This window comes from Eurosta solidaginis, chromosome 4, assembly GCF_040869045.1.
Source record: "Eurosta solidaginis isolate ZX-2024a chromosome 4, ASM4086904v1, whole genome shotgun sequence".
NCBI classification, from domain to species: Eukaryota; Metazoa; Arthropoda; class Insecta; order Diptera; family Tephritidae; genus Eurosta; species Eurosta solidaginis.
Genome location: NC_090322.1, coordinates 137,805,349 through 137,825,631, shown reverse-complemented (window position 1 = coordinate 137,825,631; position 20,283 = coordinate 137,805,349). Strand labels below are relative to the sequence as shown.

The following is a 20,283-nucleotide window of genomic DNA, read 5'->3' as shown; positions in this document are numbered from 1 at the left end:
GCTTGGCCAATTATATATATCGTCGCCTACTAACCAGAAGCATGAATGTGCAATTTTTCCGATTTTGTGTTATAGGCCTCGTTATATTACCCTTTAGATTCTCTAGGTTCTACTTAAATCTAGAGCTTCCTACGCACATGGAAATCCCAATAATTTGTAGTGCCATTTTCATGAATATACAATTCAATCACACAAAGTTGAGCCAGAAAAATGAATGTAGCACATTCATATAGCACATTCATGTTTCACTCACCAAAACTTTTCGAGGTTCACACACAATTGTATAACGATTTTTTATTTATAATTATTTTACTCAGGGACCTATAAAACTACCCATGCGATATATATGCTAGTTGATATAAGTAAAAGATGAGCTGTATAAGGCATTCTTAATAAAAAATTATACCGATGAAGAATTTTTAATAGCTGAATATCAGAAAAAAAGATAGTTGTTAAATTGAAGACAAACCAATTTATTCGAAGCCGTTGCCTCTTCTCGAATCAAAACTAAAATACTTGAAAAAATTGCGCTTCCCAAGGCCGTCGGTTCTATATACCGGAGCGACTCGGGATTTTTCCTGACCAAGGACTGTCTGTCATCTGACTTAATGAGTCATCTCCGTAAGCATTATGAGGAAATACGGCATCTAAGAAATCAACCGTATGAAGCCAAAAAACACAAGCAGGTCTTCAGTGAACTCCGCAAACAGGCGTCGGACCTTTATGCCAGGAATTGCCCGGTGAATCCAGTACTTAAAGAACAGTGCACAAAACTTGCGGAAGAGGAACGCATACTCGCCAGGGAAACGCGGATCACTCTAGCTCAACTTCGTTCTGGATATTGTAACAGGTTAAACTCTTACCTATCCAGAATCAACCCCGACATACAAAATGTATGCCCGGCTTGCAATATGTCCCCACATGACACCAACCATTTCTTTAATTGTAATGTGGAACCAACGCCTCTAACACCCCTTTCATTATGGTCCACCCCTGTTGAAATAGCAAGTTTCCTTGGACACCCGTTTGAGGATATTGATGACAATATGTGATCGGTCGCAGCTGTTAGGTGGGGCGCAGCACTGCTACAACAACAACAACAAAATTGTGCGAAAAACTGGTTATACCAAAATAATTTCATTCTTTTTATAAAAATCTTGAGAGCAACGCTTTTCCCGAACCCAACATTTAAGAAGATTCTGATTCTGATCAGAATAAGAACTAGTTTTTATTTGCAATAATATCTTAAATAAAAACACATTAGTTTATATGAAATTGAATTGAATGCATGACTTTCATTTACATACATACTTTCGATAAGTCAAAGCCGCGGTTGTTTTCCCAAGTACTGTGGTGCTCCAAATCCCAATCCGCCAACAGAATTGGCCTAGCAGGTATTGGCTTGGCCCTAACGTTATCTACAAATCAATCTGCAGTGATTTTTTTACTTGTTTTGAAGTTAAGGCCATACCACGACCACTTGGGACCATTCTTATAGTGTATTTGCATTCAGCACATCAAAATGTATAGAAAACATGAGTCGCATTACCTGATCCGACTACTTTAAATTTTTTTGTATAGCTGTGTTAACAAAAAATTAGATCAGTTTTTAAATTTTTGTCGTGCCAGAAAAATGAATGTGCTAAATCTCGAAAAATAGAAAGGATGCGAGCAGAGCAATTATCTCAGTTGAAAGAGCATAGAGTGAGTATAATATATAGATAAACTTTTACATTAGAAACAAATTCTTTTAATTTTGTGGGAGCAATAAACTTGGAAACTCGATTTCCCGACATTTTCATTTTGGCACATTAATGCTTCTGGCAAGCGGGCGACGATGTATAAATATTTATTTACAAATACCTAAGCTATGTGTGTTTGGGGCTAATTGTGGCCTTCCTCCTTTATAACTCCTCTTTGCATAATATGGGCTAATAGAGTATTTAGAAATTAAATACTCCGCACTGTCACGTTCAACTCGAAAATGTTTTTTGAACTAGGAATGCGTAAAAGAAAAATATTAGTGCTATTGGCCAGAGATTTATAAAGATACCTATTGCACTAAAGGTAATTGCATCCTTCCCAAAAACTTACCTCGACGTTAGTGTACAAATTGACTACGCCTTGCACAAAATCCATTACGCGCAAATATTTATTAGTTGGGTGAAAAACTAGAGCCAGCTCCTCGTCGTCTGATGAGGATAGATAGATAGATAGATAGATGTTGTGAGGTTAAGCACTGCGACCTATTGGTCTATTGTGCCCTCATTCTCTTTACAACACTTCATCCAAGCCGAGTTCTCTGATAAAATCCAGAATGGTTCTTGGCTTCAGAGAATGTATGTGACTATTTTCTAATTTGGATGATCCTAGGATCCTAAGCCTTCGTCTCGCGACTGCATCACATTCCTTCAGGATGTGCTCTGCAGACTCATCTTCGGCATCACAGAATCGACAGAGGCTACTAGCCGATATACCCAATTTATGCATATGGCTCTTTAGCCTACAGTGACCTGTGAGTATACCTGTTAAAATCCTAAGGCTAATTTTTGGGAGATTAATCATAGCCTTATATCGCTTTGAATTGTACCCTCCTATTAGTGCCTTTGCCTGCCGAAGTCCTGGACTTTCACGCCAGTGTTGTTCTCTGAGGCACGCCTCCTTTTGTCTAAATTCCTCCCTTATTGTATGTGACCCTATTGGGACCATAGGCTCGGGACCTATTGGCTTTCCGGCCGCTGCCAACCTGGCAAGCTCGTCCGCTCGCTCGTTACCATCCACTCCCCTGTGTCCAGGTACCCATGCTAGACGGATGGTGTTATTAACTCCTAGACTGTTTAACCTCTCTACGCACTCAAGGACTGTTGATGATTTAATCTCAACTAATGATAATGCCTTGAGTGCAGCTTGACTGTCGCTGAGTATAGCGATTTTCTCGTTGGTATATCCCCGCTGTAAGTTTATCTCTGCACACCGGCTTATGGCAACAACTTCGGCTTGGAAGATGCTCGGATATTTTCCGAGTGGTAGGGATATTTTGGTTCGGGGGCCGACGATCCCCGCTCCTATGCCCTCCGGTGTCTTCGAGCCATCGGTGTACCATATTATGGTGTGTTCCTGGTGAAGCGCTTCAATCCTGGAAGTGTCCCACGTACATTTGTTCCCCAGCTCTATTTTGAAGCGCTTCTCAAACTTAATTATCTTCCTCGTATCATCTCTGGGAAGTTGGATAAGTGGAATCTGCTCCTGCAGCTTCGCCATGCTCCGTGACTGTATCACTTTGCCTCTTCCATATCCCTCTTTAGCTATGTTTACTAAAGTTCTCCTGGCTGCCTGCTCAATTATTATATGTAGAGGCGTTAACTCAATCAGCACCTCTATTGCTGCCGTCGGGCATGTTCGCATAGCTCCCGTAATGCAGACACACGCTAAGCGTTGAAGCTTCGTGAGTGATTTTTGTACGGTCACCATGGTTGTCCTTGATGCCCACGCAACTGCTCCGTACACTATGATAGGTCTCACTATCATAGTGTACATCCATCTTAGGATCTTTGGGCTGCATCCCCAGGATCTTCCTGCAATACGTCTGCACACCATTATTGCTCTTGTAGCCTTTAATATGGTATTGTCGACGTGTTTCCTCCATAAGAGCTTGGAGTCAAACGTGACTCCCAAGTATTTCACCTCAGTCGTGTACTCCATCTGTACTCCATCCATTGTGATTTGCCTAATCCCTTCCAGTTTTCTTTTCCTGGTAAAGGGCACAATGGATGTCTTGTTAGGGTTGATACTTAGCCCTACCTCATTACACCATTCTTTCGTTAGCCTCAATGCCCTTTGCATTATGTCGCAAAGGGTGCTCTCAAATTTGCCCCTTACGATGATAACAATATCATCCGCGTACCCCTGACATCGGATTCCGTTTTCTGAGAGCCTCTGTAGAAGTTCATCTACTACCAGGCTCCACAGCAGGGGTGACAGGACGCCCCCTTGCGGACATCCTTTCGTTGTTTTGATCTCTACTGTACCGTCCCCACTTGAGGTTTCGGCAGTCCTCGTACGCAATAAGGCGTTTATCCACATACGGATTGGACGTTGTATCTCTCTTCTCTCGAGTGCCCGATTCACACTTTCGTGTGTCGTGTTGTCGAAAGCCCCCTCTATGTCCAAAAATGCGCACAGCGTTATCTCCCCGCACTCGAACGCACTTTGGATTTCTGTGGACAGTTGATACAATGCAGTTTCTGTCGACCTGCCTGTCCTATATGCATGCTGATCTCGATGTAGTGGCATTCTATCGAGAACCTTTGATCTGATCTCGTGGTCTACAATTTTCTCCATTGCTTTCAGAGCAAAGGATGTCAGGCTTATAGGCCTAAAGGACTTTGGGCTAGAGTAGTCCTTTTTTGCCACTTTAGGTATAAAGACCACTTTTGCTCTTCTCCACACTGTTGGGATGTATGCCAGTGCGAGGCTATCCCTCATAATCCTGGCCAGGTGTGGGATCAATTCCTCTCCCTGCTGCAGAAAGGCTGGATATATGCCATCCACTCCCGGAGATTTGTAGCTCTGGAAAGACCTTACTGCCCACTTAACTGTGCTGTCGCTGAAGAGTTCTTTGGCGAGGTTCCAATCTGTGGGTGTCGGTCTTACCTCTCGAACCTCCTCCGGCGAGGTTTCCGAGGATGCGTCCGGGAAGTGCGCTGCAAGCAGGGCATGTGCTCTTTCCTCCTCTGTCCTTGTATAGGTTCCATCGGGGAGTTTCATCGATAATCGCGTCTCCCTTTGGTCCTTGGCTAGGGCTTTATGAAGCCTTGCTGCCTCTGGAACTTCTGTTATGTCCTCGCAAAATTTCCTGAAGCTCTCTCTTTTAGCTTTCCTAATCTCTTTGTTATATATTGTTAGATTTGCTGTGTACTGCTCCCAGTTTCCCGTGCGTCTCGCTTGGTTGAAGAGTTTGCGCACGGTTTTCCTCATTTCCGAGAGCTTCCTCGACCACCAGGGGGTTTTACTCCCTGGGCCCTTTGATTCACGACAGCTAGAGTTATACGCTTCAATAATCACACTGTTGAAGTTGTTAACCCTGATCTCTAATTCCATATAACTTGTTCCTCTGTTCCTATTCTCTATAGTGGCAAGATTTTCCTGTATTGCATTTCTAAACATATCCCAGTTTGTGTTCCTGGGATTTCGCTTTGGTGGTCCTTCTAGAGGTATAGCCCCGATGACAAACTGGATAATAAGATGGTCCGACATGGAGGGTTCAGAGGAAACCCCCCATCCCGAGACCAGCTCATCAGCCAGATCGTTACCCAGGGTTATATCCAGGACTTCCTCTCTAGACCTAGTGATGAAGGTTGGTGAATTCCCAACGTTGTATATACTTAGGTCATTACTAATAATAAATTCAAGAACGGACTCACCCCTTGAATTGGTGTCTGAGCTGTTCCATACCTCGTGGTGCGCATTGGCGTCACATCCCATAATTAACGGTAATTTTGCCCGTCTGCAATATTCCGTCAGTTTCTTCACACCCTCTGGAGGGACCTCGTGGTTATCTCCCGCAAAATAGGCCGCTGCGAAGACGATGTTCCTTGGCTCTCCCTGTATTTCCATCACCGCCTGAACTGCTACGAGGTCTTGACTCATAAACTCTGTAATGCAAAAGTAGTTAATGGAATTGTTAAGCACTACACACGCTCTTGGTCTTTCCTGAGAAAGATCCCAAATTACCTTATTATTTCTCTCTTTTAGTCCTCTCACCTGACCCTTATACACCCAAGGTTCTTGGATGAGTGCTATGCCCAGATCTTCCGAGGCGAACCTGCGTGCTATTACTGCCGAAGCAGCTTTAGCATGGTGCAGGTTGATCTGGGCAACCTTTGTGTGTGAGTCGGTCAGAGCTGAAACCTTAACAGCTCGTCCTCACCGGACAGCCGCAGGGTTTCCTCTCCTTTATCCTCTAAACCTAGGTTCTCTAAATTCAGCCCTTCCAGTAGCTCCTGTGTTGAGGGAGCTTGCGTAGACTCCTGACCGGTGATTAACCCGGGTGTTGCGCCTATGGCTGAGGAGACGCCGGCTGGGCACTGGGTGGATGTTGTTGGTGCCTCTGGGATTTGCTCCCCAGCGATCTGCGATTGTGAGTGGGTTTGCTCCACACTAGCTGGGGCTTTTTGTTTCCAGGGTCTGACCGGGACAAAGCTAAACCGGTAGTTCACCTTGAAACCAGCTTCTTTTATTTTTATAAATGATGCCTCGTCGATAGCTACGTTTACCCGTAGGCCTCCCTCCTCGGCACTGCTGCTGATTATACGCCACAACGCGACATTTAAGAATGTGTTCTGTGCCTTCAGCAGTTTAAGCGCGAATTCCTGATCATTGCTCCTGGGGAGATACATAGTGACGGTATGCGTCGGTGGTATATCATCCCCTTTCCTCGTAATAAGGGCAGGGCCCTCCCAACCCTGTAGAGTTGGTGTGATATTAGTCAGCCATTCGGCTGTTTGCTCATCCTTGCAGTCTACAAGGAGTAGTCCTGGTCTAAAATATACACCGCAGAAGGCCAGAGATTGCTTTCCCCAACCCTTCGATACCTCAATCATTATGGTATCCTGCAGCCGCGTCAGCTCTTCCTGGCTCAGGACCTCCGCCGGATATTGCCTTGGAAGCACCGCCATTCGTATGCCCTTTAAAGCATCCGAGTAGCCTTGCATTCTTGGCCTCACCTGTGAAGTTGATGCACCAGGTGCTGGCGGCGGCGCATTCGCCCTACGCGAGGTGGAAGGTGTGGGGTAAGCCCTCTGTCCCCTGGACTGTGGTGCGTCCTCCCGTCTTGCCTGACCTCCTCTCAGGTTGTCAGCGGGAGCGCTCTGTTTGTTGTTACGGCTTTGTTGGTGCCTGCGGTTATATGACCCGCGGTGATGCGATGCATGCTCGCCCCTCGCCGTTTCTCGCTCGCCACGCCCTGATTTCCGCGCGGGCGGGTTTTTCTTACTTGGCCTCATGTGCTGCAGTGCTTTCTCGCGTGCACTGTCCGGAGTCCTTCCTTGCTTTAGGTATCGAAGATACCACTTCTTACCTGCTCCACTTAGCCCGATTCTTCTAGGGTCGTCAAAGCCACCTGGCTCTCCCAGTTCGGGCCAGCTTGCACCATGATGCCGCTCTGTGCCAGAGTCCGCGAACGACGATGACCTTGCTCTGGCATTTACGTTTTTATTCGGCGAACGACTTTCATGTCTCGTGTATGACCTCTTCCTTCCTCTGTCTCGCTCGACCTTCTCGTCCCTTGGATTGGATCGTTTTCGTCCCCCTGGGTACTCGCGGTCACATTCTTCACCCAGATGTCTTTTGGCCGCTGATTCTCTGCTGCTGTGTCGATGCCTATCTCTAGAGGGTGAGCGTTTGCGACTCTCCCGCTGCTCTTCCCTATCCCCTCGGGTTCTCCTTTGCCGATTTTCGCAGTGGCTGTAGCTGAGTGTGCTTTTTTCTTGGGTGGATGGGTGCCCCTTTTCCGGGCTCCTATCGCTCTTCTTAGCCTCTGCTCGGCTTGGCCCACTGGTGGTGATTAACCCACCGTGGTGTGGTTTGGCGCTGCTCTCTGGTTTCGTGGTGCTGTGCCCACTGTGCTGTTCACTTTTGTTGGCCATGACATTCTTCACGGTGGTGATTGACCCACCGTGGTGTTGTTTGTCCTCGCTGACCGTCTTGGTGGTGCTCTGCCCACTCTGGCGCTGGAGTCTGGTTGCCGTGTCCTTCTTTACCTTTTTCACCGTCTCGCTCCCGGACGTTTGGTCATCGTCGTCTCTGGCATGCTCCTCGAAAAGGGCAAGTTCTTCCGCCGTCAGGTTTAGATGACTCAGGGAGTAAGTTCTCTCGCCCTGTTTTTCTCTTCGGCGTTTGTTGTTACCGCCGCTTTTAGCATTTGACCTCATCTCTTTTCCTTCAATTTGTTTTTGTTGTTGGTTTTTATTATTTATGTTTGTATTCATCATCTTTTTCGTACGATCACATGCTTGACTTGGCAAGCGTAGTAATCTATTTTAATATATAGGGGAACTCGGTTCGTCCACCGCGGCAGAGCCCCTTGACGCGGTAAGGCCATAGTTACTCCCCAAGGCGGCCCGGTGTCAGGGAGGCGCCGTTATAATACAGCCGGTGTTGTAGACCTCCTGGCTGCAAACCAGTCCAATGGGCACGGTGTCGCATAACACCCTGGATTAGGAGGTGACAGTTCCTGGTTACCGCTCGCATGCGCGACGAATCAGCCGGATGTTAGTAGCCAGGCTACCACTATCCGGCCGGCTCGCAATCACTTACGATCGGCGTAAGCCCCTGCACCACTACAAGGTGCCTGTCCTCGCAGGACAGCCTCTGATGAGGAAGACGATGACTCCAAAAGATCGTCGACGGCGCTATATACAAAATATGTGAGTCGTTTATCCATCTCCTAGTACTTCTATAATAATGAGAAATATGCAATTAGCAATGGAATTGAAATATGTACATAAATATGTATATTGTCTTGTTTTTTCGCGTTAGCATACTCACCTCGAACCGACAAATATAATAATTCACTTATTTGCAAAATATGTAACTTTTTTAGCAAAAATTTATCTTGGAAAAATAACATTGCCGCCAAATGAAATGTCAAAATTTTGCATGCTTTATCGGAGCTGCTTTATCGTAGGTGATTTATGTTTGCTAGAAAGTGACAGATAGTATACTGTGTTTATTTGTCAATGTGATTCATCAGCTGATTGACAGGGCACCGTCAATGGCAGCGAGGGCAAGTAATGTTGCATTTTTGGCAATATTTAGGGGTAGGTTGTTGAAAAAAAAGATAATGCTACCCTCTACTGAGGCTTCGCTAAACAGAACACAACTTTTTGAAGAGTTGGCGTGAAGCCGACATTCTCGTGTAGAAAAGAAAACACCATGTGTCTATGTTTCACCTCTAACTACCTCTTTGTATTACCCATGGTATTACCTCTACAAATGGTGTGTGTCCACTATTCACGGCAACCGATTCAGCTATAGGTTATACATAATGGCCAACAGAGATGTAGGTCTCCGCTTTTCGGTACAACATGTTCTGTAGCTAGTTATTTAACCACTGCCGCTCGATGGGTCTCCTAAACATTATCTAAGTGAGGATAAACGTAGACGTATATACCTGTAAAAAACACGGCTAGAAAAACTGCCACTACGGAAGTCAAACAAATACCCAAAGTTAAGAATTTATTAAAATTAATTAAAATCAAGTCCCGTTTGCATGCATAAGAAATATGTCATATTTTGACCTTCTTAAGCGTTTAATTTAGAACTGCATATAGCAACTTATACCTATATGACACTACTTTATTTTTGCTGGATTCAAATTTCAAAAACAATTTCCAACAAAAGAAGGAGAGACCAACGTTTTCCACAAAATAAAGTAATTTGACATGTTTATGTTTTAAATTTTATTTTTTCATTAACATTTTTTACAACAAAAACAATGCAAATAACATGTAAAAGCTATTTCGCGCTCTGGTGGGTCTTTTATTTCACACGAAAGTTCATACTAGTTGTATATTTATGCAGAAAATGTTCAAACTAAATAATAAAATTTTGATTTGTCAGAAAAAGTTAAGAAAAAACAACCGAATGTCAAAAAACCTAACGAAATACAAACTGGCTCGTTTGTTTTTAACAAACTAGATTGTATTTTTCTTGTATTTTCTTTGTTTTTTTTTTTGGAATATAGCTTACACACTGTTATGGGCCACTTAGGAGATGCACCCTTTCGAAGGTACTAGTTGGCTAGTGATAGGTGAAAAGGTTAGGATTCACCCTCACTTATGGTCGCCTGGGGTGGCTAAACACTTTCTGTGTTAATTTCGTGCGGGTTGCATCGCCAAGAATTCCATCTCATCAGCTGACTTTGGTCTTCTTCCAATTCACTGGCATAGGAATTGTCAAAAGGAGACGAAAAAGGCAAAACGAATCAACACAATGCGCATAATTCTCTCACGACTTAAAAGTTGCCTCTGAATCCCATACGCGTATCATCAACACGACGACTTTGAAATGGCTGACAGGGATATGGGCGTGACAGGGATCATAGTGTACAAGTACAAGTGTGTTGACTTATCTGTCAAGCATTCTGACAGGCACTCGATGGATTCGGAATGACAGCGAATTCAAAATGGATACCATTACCGAATGCTCCGAATGATTGAAAAATTGAAAAAGTCCATACGATTGGTAGTCAAAAATGTTGTCGTTGAGACCAAAAATGCGACTCTAGACCTGAGATTTCCATCAGGTGAGCGAGGCTGTTTGTAGTTTTGACGTTTATCGCTTAGTGAACACACTTGGTATAGGTACACTATGACAGGGATATGAGCCAAACATTGGGTTGAACAAAATAATATAGCGATCACAATTCGAGTCGCTGCGACAGAATATCGGTGTATCGATTTATCGGTGGGAACCAGATACGGAAGTTGGCTGTTTGGTTGTCTTCTTGATTGCTTTCTCTTTTCGTTTTGGCTGGGTAAGGAGGAAGGTTCATTTTGCTAGAACTTGCCCGATCTGAAATAAAAAAATATTGGTTGCCACCAGCGGCGAAGTCTTCGATTCACTAGTACCTACTTGGATGATTCCTGAAAGAGGCTGAGGAAATACCCGATCTATAACCCAAACTAAATAATTCATTTGCGGATTTGCATCAAGGAAGGAACATTTTCGTTTCCAGGTAATTCCATATGGGGCACAGCTATGCAGTTGGTTGAATGATATTGATGGTATTGCCTACGGCGTTAAGCACCTGATTGTTAAATGATTAATAACAGTGTTGATGAGGCATAAATATAAAAAGGAAATAGCATTCGTTGATTTTGCTGCACTCGTTACCCAATTAATTCTCTGGCCACTGTTCCAAGTTAAGGAAAAATTAAAAAATTCCACGCCACTAATTGCCTTTGCGTAGGCGCATATCAAATATTTCAGCCTAAGCGGACCACAGCCTCAACTGGCGGAGAGGAAAGGGCAATTTACTCAACCAACGTTATCAAAACTGTGACACGGTCGCACTCAAAAAGTTCAACGGCGTACAGTGTCTGAAGAAAATCGTTTCCTCGGAGCAAGAGATCGCTGCTATTGAAAGTCTCGTCGACTCATAATTTAGCTCAACAGACACAGCATCATAACTCCCACCACATGAGTACGCATCATCATCATAATCACGAGCATCCAACGCCAAGAGAGATCCCGACACATAGTGGAAATGGTAATATTAGCACAACAGCACAACAATACCGACACAGTGGGTGAGTTCTGTCCATAGCGAAAACAAGTAAGGCAAATTTGTTATATTCCAATTTACGCTAAAACAAAGACGACAAATCCAATATCAGTAAAATGAAGTTTTCCAGTGCATTCGAGGACGAGTTTTTTTTTTTTGTTTAAGAATTTGATTTTTCACTGACAAAAGTTACTACCTAAATGCATATGCATGTACAAATCCTTTTTAAACCTCCTGTGAGGTGATATAAAAAACCAAGAGAAAAGTTGGGTATCAGTAGAAAATGAAGCAGAAGCAGGAAAAGGAGTTGATTAAAGAATAACGCATCTTGAAATATTTTAAATACCCTATTTTTCCGTCTTCATTACTTATAATTAATAGGAAAAAAAAGTAATATACAACACTTGTAAACTTATACCTATATATGATCAATACATGTACTACGTCATACTACTACTATGACAACATATAAAATATCTACACACCCAACATAAAAAGTGATGAGCACTAAACTTTTTTTTGGCAAAACATACAACAAATTAATTACTACAAAAAAAAATATATATATTTAGCACTTAGTCTAGTATACATACATATGTATATACAAAATACAAAAGATGAGGAACGATGTTATAACGTATAATTAACTTAGCTCTATAGCGTTTTTTTTTGGATACGCAATCACATATATTAAATGCATATACGATAACATAACTATAGGTATACATAGGCCTAGGATAGCTAACTTCATAAACACAAACACTCTACGGATACCTACATATTCATATATAAATCATTGCTGAAAATCGTTAGAAGTTATATATGTACCTGCATGGTAGAGAAAAATTTATGTACTTAAATGAATCAAAATGGTGTAAGAAATTCGAAAACTATTTTACTAATATAATAATGAATGGTATCGGCAGATTGTTGTTTGCCGTATTGCGCGCTTGTATTTAAGACCCAAATTTGCGTGCGTCGTACAAGTAACAACATGTTGGTACTCTATGTACTATGAAGCAAATAATTTTGAACCTAATATTTCAACAAGCTACGCTCTTAAAACACATATTACAATTTATATAGCACTACAATTAAAAATATTGTAAATTTGCAAAACAACAGAAAACTTTCTTTAAAATACACAGAAAAGTTATTTTAAAACCAAAAAAAAAAGGGAATTAGAACACGAAGTTATATTTTATAACCACCAAACACAAATACATTAACAAATTTTACTTTCCCAGTTTCCTGGCGATAGTCGCATGCGAGCTCGTTTGCGAATCTTTTGCAGGAACCTATAGGTACACTTTTTTATTTATTTGTTACAAGTAAACAATGTTGGTTTTAAAACAACATTTAGAGAAACTACTACCTTATACGAGGGCTATTCATTTGCACACATAAATATAATCTTAATATAGTTTTCATTACATATATTTTTTTCCATTAGATAATTTGTATTACATAATTATATATTATATCCGTACTAGGCGTATGAGGGATTAAATGAAATAATTAAACGTACAAAAAGAAATATAGTTATGTAAGCTAATATTCGTACATATACAGATATATATATATAATAGTATTGGACATTTTCAAGAATGCGGTATACGTTTAACGACAATCGCAAATGGTTGAATCCATAGTCTATGAGCTATTTTGAAATGAATTTTGAATAAACATTTGTGATTAAAATGGGAATGCTGGCATTCTTTTGATTTAGAAGGCATAGGTAACACAGGTAAGGGGCCACCGAAATATAGGTGCGTCGGTGGTCATGGTTATTGAGGGTGGGGTCAAGTACCGGGCGTCGCAACAACACACGCGGCGCCCGATGTATATTAGGCCTTTTTATTTTCAGCCGTTTTAGTTTTCTTTGTTTCAGTAAGTTAGTAACCGGTCATTACCGGTTCGGTTAATTTTTTTTTGCGTTAGATTTTTTTGAATTTTAAATTTTGAATGTTTAAGGGTCTGTCCGTGGCATCCGGCTCTGCCAGATGTCGTTTTATTTTGAAATGTAAGCGTTTTGAATGAGTTCTACGCTTTTTGACAGTTTGTTTTGAACAGGCATGATAGGAATTTTTCTGTTTATGGCGCAGGACAGCAAGGTTGGCAAGAACCCCGCCCAGCCGACATGACTAGCCACAGAGCACCACTAGATCATGCCGACTGCCTTCCTTGCTGCTCCAATGAAAATGCGTATCCATAACAACACTTACACCAGTACTGAAGCCGTATTAGGAGGGAGTGGGGAAAAAATTGAAGATAAAATATACGAAAATGAAGTAGTGTCATATAGATATTAGCGCAAGGCTTATTATATTTAAGAATTTGGGAAAAATTAAAACGTGTCATTAAAAAAGTAAACATTGCTCTAAATAAATGTTTTTATACATTTACGTTACTTCCATACACCTTTGGAACGCTCTTCCCGCAAGACTTAGGCAAGGTGCACAAGAGGCCAAGCGTCATAGACGCTGCAAGCGAAATTTGTACGCTTTGATGCCGAACACATGTATTTGAATGGAGAGCTGCACACTTTAGTTAATAAAAGTGCGTGAAAGGTATATTACCAAAGCGAAAAAGAGTGTTAAACACCACAACAGCTTGGTTAGACATTGTTGAAGCGTTTAAAAGGCTGAAAAGTGTTGGAAACTATAAACACCCTTTTCTCTAGTTCGCGGTGGTTTAAAATTGTCTTTCATAATTTACAAAGGCACGGGGATGCAAACAACGTTTAATACCTATTTTCCTTTGGTTTCGGGGACGGATATAGCTGAAGAAATTTAATTTTTTATTTTTTTCAATAATTGTTTGCTTTTTGTAGCGACGCTCGAAAATAGCTTCGTGTGCAGATCTTGAGGCGTAGAGAATTTGTAGTTATATGAAATATCTTGTACGCGTCTATGACGCGTAGCCTCGTGTGCACCTTGCCTTAGACAAATAGGAAATGCTCGGCACTTCAAAAATTAGCTAACCACTTTTTACAATGACTTGTAAGCCGAAACTATTTTTGTATTCTTGCTAATGAAATTGTATTATCTCGTCATCTTGTTTCCTTTTTTTCCTTTTCCCTATTGTCTAATAATCATATTTGTATAAGTACTATTTTTATCTTTACTAATATTATTGTTGTATTGTTTATTACTTGTTGTTAATTCTATTGTCATATTAATTCATTTTAAATTTAACTATTTACAATTTCTGACTAGTACTGTAAAATAATTTACCAAATTGCTGTGCTAGGAAAATATTTAAATAAATAAATGTTCTAATGTTCTAGGTCCAGTTTTTTAGTGAGAGTTTAAAGTCCAGTTAAAGTTGACAAGAGTTTAACCCTGCCACTTCGGCCGCAACCTGAGATGAGCTGTAAAATTTGCTGTTATTGGACAAAGTGGCAAGATTAAACTCTAGTCAACTTTAAGTATTGTTTAAACTCGCACTGAAAAACAAGCCCTTAAAAGCCAACAATCCTGCTATTAGCAAATGACTCACAAATAAAAAACTGTAGATACAACAAAACAAGGCAATGCTATTAATTTTAAAATGTTCGCTTAGAACACCAAAAACTACAATGCTAAATATGTTAAACTTGCTTACTGTAAAATAGTCGATATTTTATTTTACATTGAAATTTATTATGAATATATTATGAAGAAGACTTTAGAATATATAGGTTATAAAATGTACAAAGAGTTACCAAATGCGATAAAAGACTGTGAAAATATTAATAAGTTTGAAGTTAAATTATTTTTATACTGTAAGTCATTAAGCATGTAATGTAAAAAATTTATTTATATATATATATTTTTTTTACCTTGAAGTAGGTAACAAATTATTATTATTATTAAAAGCAATGAGCGCAATCCCCGCTTAATTTATACAGAAAAACTTATTAGTAAACACAACTGTTTATCAGTCGTTGGGTGTTAACCTTTTGAACGCACCGTTGAGTTTTTTTGATCCACTCAGCGGTTGGGATTTTACGTCGAATTGCTGAGCATAAATTTTTTTTCGCTACATTCGCTCAACGTATTTATTCGGCTGTATAACATATCAAAAGTTACGCGAGTATCAGAGTATCAGATACGGATAGAAATTTAACATGCAAATGCAACCATTGTGAATGATGACAAAGTGTGATCTCTTCTGCATAAACGTCAAAATTCCAAAGTGATTGGATCATCTGATTCGTATTTGACTATCGCTGTCTCATTCTGTATCTCTTTCTATCACTCGCTGAAGATAGGCGCCGCCAAATTGAACAGCCTGTCAAAACGCTGAAAAGTAGCCATATTGAACAGCCTGTCAGGCAGTTGACAGATAAGAGATCACACTTTGTCATCATTCACAAAGAATGCAACAACGACGTTGTGATTCTGGTTCAATTTCTGATCCGTATAAAAGTTCTGTTCGTTCCGTTTTTTGTACTAAATTTTTTGACAGCCACTTTTGAATTGGTAACACTCACAAATCACACACAGAAGATTGCGCATTCACGAGTTCAAAATTGCTTCGTTCTGCGCACCACGTCACACTTGACTGCTTGAGCAAATGAAAGAAAGAGAGAAAAAAAACAAGAGCTAAAGGAAAATGACGTAAAAATTGCCCATAAAAAACAGCTGATCTTTTGTTTACATGCGCAATCTTGAATGTGATTTGTGAAACAGATGTTTTATATTAAGGGCTCCGGCGATTATATTAGAATTTTTTGCAATTATTAATGTATTACGTTTTGCGTACAAGCTTTTCATCCACAATTTCTTTTTATCACTCTTTTTCCTTTTCTTTGTATTTAATAAAACTGCTGTAGTTGCAAGTAAAGAAATCATCATCGGAATGCGACATATTCACGTCCGAACGCTACGGTTTCTCAATGCAAATGTCGAAACGTCAAATAACCGATACGCACACATAAAAAAATTCAGTCAAGCTAGTTGTTAATCGTCGGAGCCCTTTAGTGCTGTCAGCTCTCATAAAGTTGATCCAGATCGTTCCAATGAGATTTTATCGTGAGCCAGAGCATTGTGAATGATGACTACCCTGCAAAAATCGTTTGACCAAAAACGCACACAAACACACGAATTTTTGACAGGGGTGACGATTTGGAATGAAAAATTCTTCAAATGAAATAGCATGTTGACAAATTTAGCTTTCCCACAATGTATCGTGCTCTCTCGCACCTAATATTTTTATAGGGATAGCAAAATACGTAATTTTTGCGTGCAAAAAAATTCGCCATTTCTAATTCAGCAGAGACAGCAAAACATTTGGTGGTCGAAAATTTTTTCAATTTTGAGTTTTAAATGGAATATCTCCGGAAATATTTAAAATTAACAGGGAGTTCTTCAGATCACATATATATATATTTTAAAGCTCGCAAACTTATTTTTTTTTTTTTTTGGGTTCAAAGTTCTATGGCCGCCAGGATTAATTGAATCTCTAATAGGCCATGTTGTATTCCACATGTGATGTGATTCCAATAGTGTTATGCGGCAGTTACCCACGAACGTACGTAGAAAAAACGTGTCAGCTGACACGACCTATCTTATGAGTGTGCAATGTAAACGAAAACTCACCGACGTGCAACGCCCGTACGTACGTAGCCCGGAACGTAGAAATCAAAACAATTTTGATTTTTTCCGTAAGAACGTGTCAGCTGATCGCTCTCTCACTAGACAGAGCTGCCTAGTAAACTTTTGTGCGCTAATTTTTGACCGTTTGCAATTTTATGCAAAAACGCCTAATTAAAGTTTCAAAAATTGTGGAAATAATTCGAAATAATTATGTAAAAGTGCTGATTATAAATATTTAATCTATTTATACTTATTTAATATGTATTCCGGCCTTTTACAATATCAAAAATTAAATTGGAAAAAGTTGATGTTTCCATAAGCATACATGTAAAATGGTCAATGGCAACAGTGCTTATCTGTAAACAATACACACACAAATATGTTATGTACATGTACACAGACGCACACATTGATTCCTACGGGCTTGAGAGTTCGGTCAAACGTGCTTCGTACGACAAACGTCCTTACGTACGGCACACGTCGGTGGGTAACTGCCGCATTATTGATTCCAGATTTGCGTTTTAGTTATTGGGTTCCAGGTTATATTCGACTCGTGTGAGGTTTTGTAGTTTATTACAAAAGGTTTTGTATGTACAAATTTGTTGAATGAAACGAAATGACATTTGGTCAATTGACGTTTGTTTAGCGAGCGCATTTTATATGACATGTTGAAGTCATACTGACTGCCCTACAAGAAACGCTGATAGCTTTACTAATACACTCGCACTTGTAATTGACAATGCTGATCCTGCGATGACGTAAACATTGATACTCAAATTTATGTATGTTCCTTTGTTCGCTCACGCATGTCCGCATGTTCCCAACGACAGCCTATAATCATGAAAAAGGACTCAAACTGGGAAAGCTTCGGACACCTGGTACAGAACAAAAGAACACACAGCAGATACCATTATGCATGTGATACAGATACATAATTCTCAACGGAATTTTATGTATGCGAGAACAGTTTATCCGATTTAATCATGTTGTCACTACTGACTGTCATATGACAATCAAATGATTATCACGGTTGTTTTGTTATTTTTTAAATTCCTCCATTTTCAACCGACGAAAACCATATAAAAAATAAGTTTAAAAAATGAAAAAGAGAGCATTTCAAAGCTCCATGCTAAAAGAAAACAAATCGAAAATAATATTAAAAAATACCAAAAGCTGTCGGAATGTATGGGGCGTACTCAAAAAATTGATACGCGAAAAACAATAGTGGTTAGTGGTGATTCATTTTTAAATGGGTTTCCGCATGAGGAAAGCGCTCTTCTGTTGTTTTGTTGTTTTCTGAATTTAAATTGAACATTCTGAACTCGAATTCTTATAAAACTATTTTAAACAAATAAGAAACACGTATGATTTTATCACGTACAAAATTAAAAACGTAATGAAATAAAGTAAATAAAAAGCAAAAAGCATTGTTTCATTTTTGGCGGAATATAACAATGGTCATTTATGATAGTATAACAGTCAAACCTGATATCTACAGTAAACTATCATTTATGACACTTTTTGATAGTTAGAGTGTCAGCACTGATCCAGGAAAAGGAATGAGGGTGAGCAGTACGGCTATATACTTAATCAGTAGGCCATGTTAGTGTAGGAGGAAGGAGAAAAAAACTCACACGTACACAGTTGTTTACATCACATTTGCGCAAGTCGCCTTAAGTTTGTGATAGAAAGTTTGTATGAGGCGCTGATAGTTAGGTTGACATTGCTGAAAATCAGATGATAGTCATATGATAGTCAGTATTCTTGTAGGGTGTGTAACCGACGTGCATTGGTTTAAGCCGTGGTTACTCACGAACGTACGTAGAAAAAACGTGTCAGCTGACACGACCTATCTTATGAGTGTGCAATGTCAACGAAAACTCACCGACGTGCAACGCCCGTACGTACGTAGCCCGGAACGTAGAAATCAAAACAAGTTTGATTTTTTCCGTAAGAACGTGTCAGCTGATCGCTCTCTCACTAGACAGAGTTGCCTAGTAAACTTTTGTGCGCTAATTTTTGACCGTTTGCAATTTTATGCAAAAACGCCTAATTAAAGTTTGAAAAATTGTGAAAATAATTCGAAATAATTATGTAAAAGTGCTGATTATAAATATTTAATCTATTTATACTTATTTAATAGTATTCCGGCCTTTTACAATATCAAAAATTAAATTGGAAAAAGTTGATGTTTCCATAAGCATACATGCAAAATGGTCAATGGCAACAGTGCTTATCTGTAAACAATACACACACAAATATCTTATGTACATGTACACAGACGCACACATTGATTCCTACGGGCTTGAGAGTTCGGTCAAACGTGCTTCGTACGACAAACGTCCTTACGTACGGCACACGTCGGTGGGTAACTGCCGCATTATGCTTGGTGGATGGCATACAGGATTACAAACAAAATTTTGTTGTATCCTTTATACAAAACATTATTATATACATATAAGGTACGAAATATGTTATTTACATGAAACTTATTAAGCATTGATAGCTAGTCAGGTTAATTAAAATTTAACAGTGGCTTTTTGAAAAAAATGTATGAGCTCAGTGATTTTGGCTAAATTGTTTTCACATAGAATATCTTTAAAATTATGATGATTTTTAAATAGATTGAAGGTGTCACGGGTGTTGCTAAGAATTCTACATACAAAAGTTTGATGAATGTAGTCATCAATATGGCCGCATCTACATCTTTCGGATCTGTTGGCGCCAATTTTAAATAAATAGGACTTGTCATATGTGTGACCTGCCTGTTCTGTTTAGTCTCTTCAGTTCCGTAGTCGGAAATTTTAATTTCCTGAACCAGCAGTGATTTTTCCTAGTTCTATGTATGTCTGCATATAAGTTTGGATGTTCAATTGAAAATTCCAAAAATTCGTTGTACCAAGTGTCGTATATTTCATTTCGAATAAGTCTAAGACCCTCTTGTATAGTAAGTTTAAAATCTTTGAAGATGTCAGTTTCGGTTGCTTTCTTGGCAATTGTATCAGCTCTTTCATTTCCTGTTATACCCATATGACTGGGTGTCCAGAGTATGTGTACTTGATTGAAATTGTGATGTTGAATAGTACGAAAGATATTTTGAGCTATATAGTTGTTGGTTCGATGGTCTTTTAAAATGTGACAAACCGCTAGACTATCTGTGAAGATAGCTATACTTTCACTTTCGTTTGTAATGGCCAAATTAATGGCTTCCTCTATGGCTAATATTTCACCAAAGGCAGAAGAGGATTTGAAAGGCAAACAAAATGAGTGTTCGCTGTTGGTGTTCAAATAAAAAATACCACAACCAGTTTTGTTTTCGCCAAGAGAGGCATCTGTAAATATAATGTCAAAGGCTAAATTTTTGTAATTGTCAATTATTTCATGATAGTTTGCAACAGCATATTCATTAGTCAT

At 39.8% G+C, this 20,283-nt stretch overlaps 1 protein-coding gene across 1 annotated transcript in view; it reads right to left on the bottom strand.

Moving 5' to 3' along the window:
• Positions 1–20,283, bottom strand: part of LOC137248682 (putative nuclease HARBI1) — a 24,003-nt gene extending 3,720 nt beyond the window's left edge. Inside the window, exons 1-2 of the mRNA XM_067779585.1 lie at positions 20,014–20,283; positions 12,116–12,177 (exon numbers count right to left, since the gene is read on the bottom strand). Of these exons, the coding sequence (XP_067635686.1) occupies positions 12,116–12,177; positions 20,014–20,283 (332 nt within the window). The remainder of the gene's footprint in view (positions 1–12,115; positions 12,178–20,013) is intronic.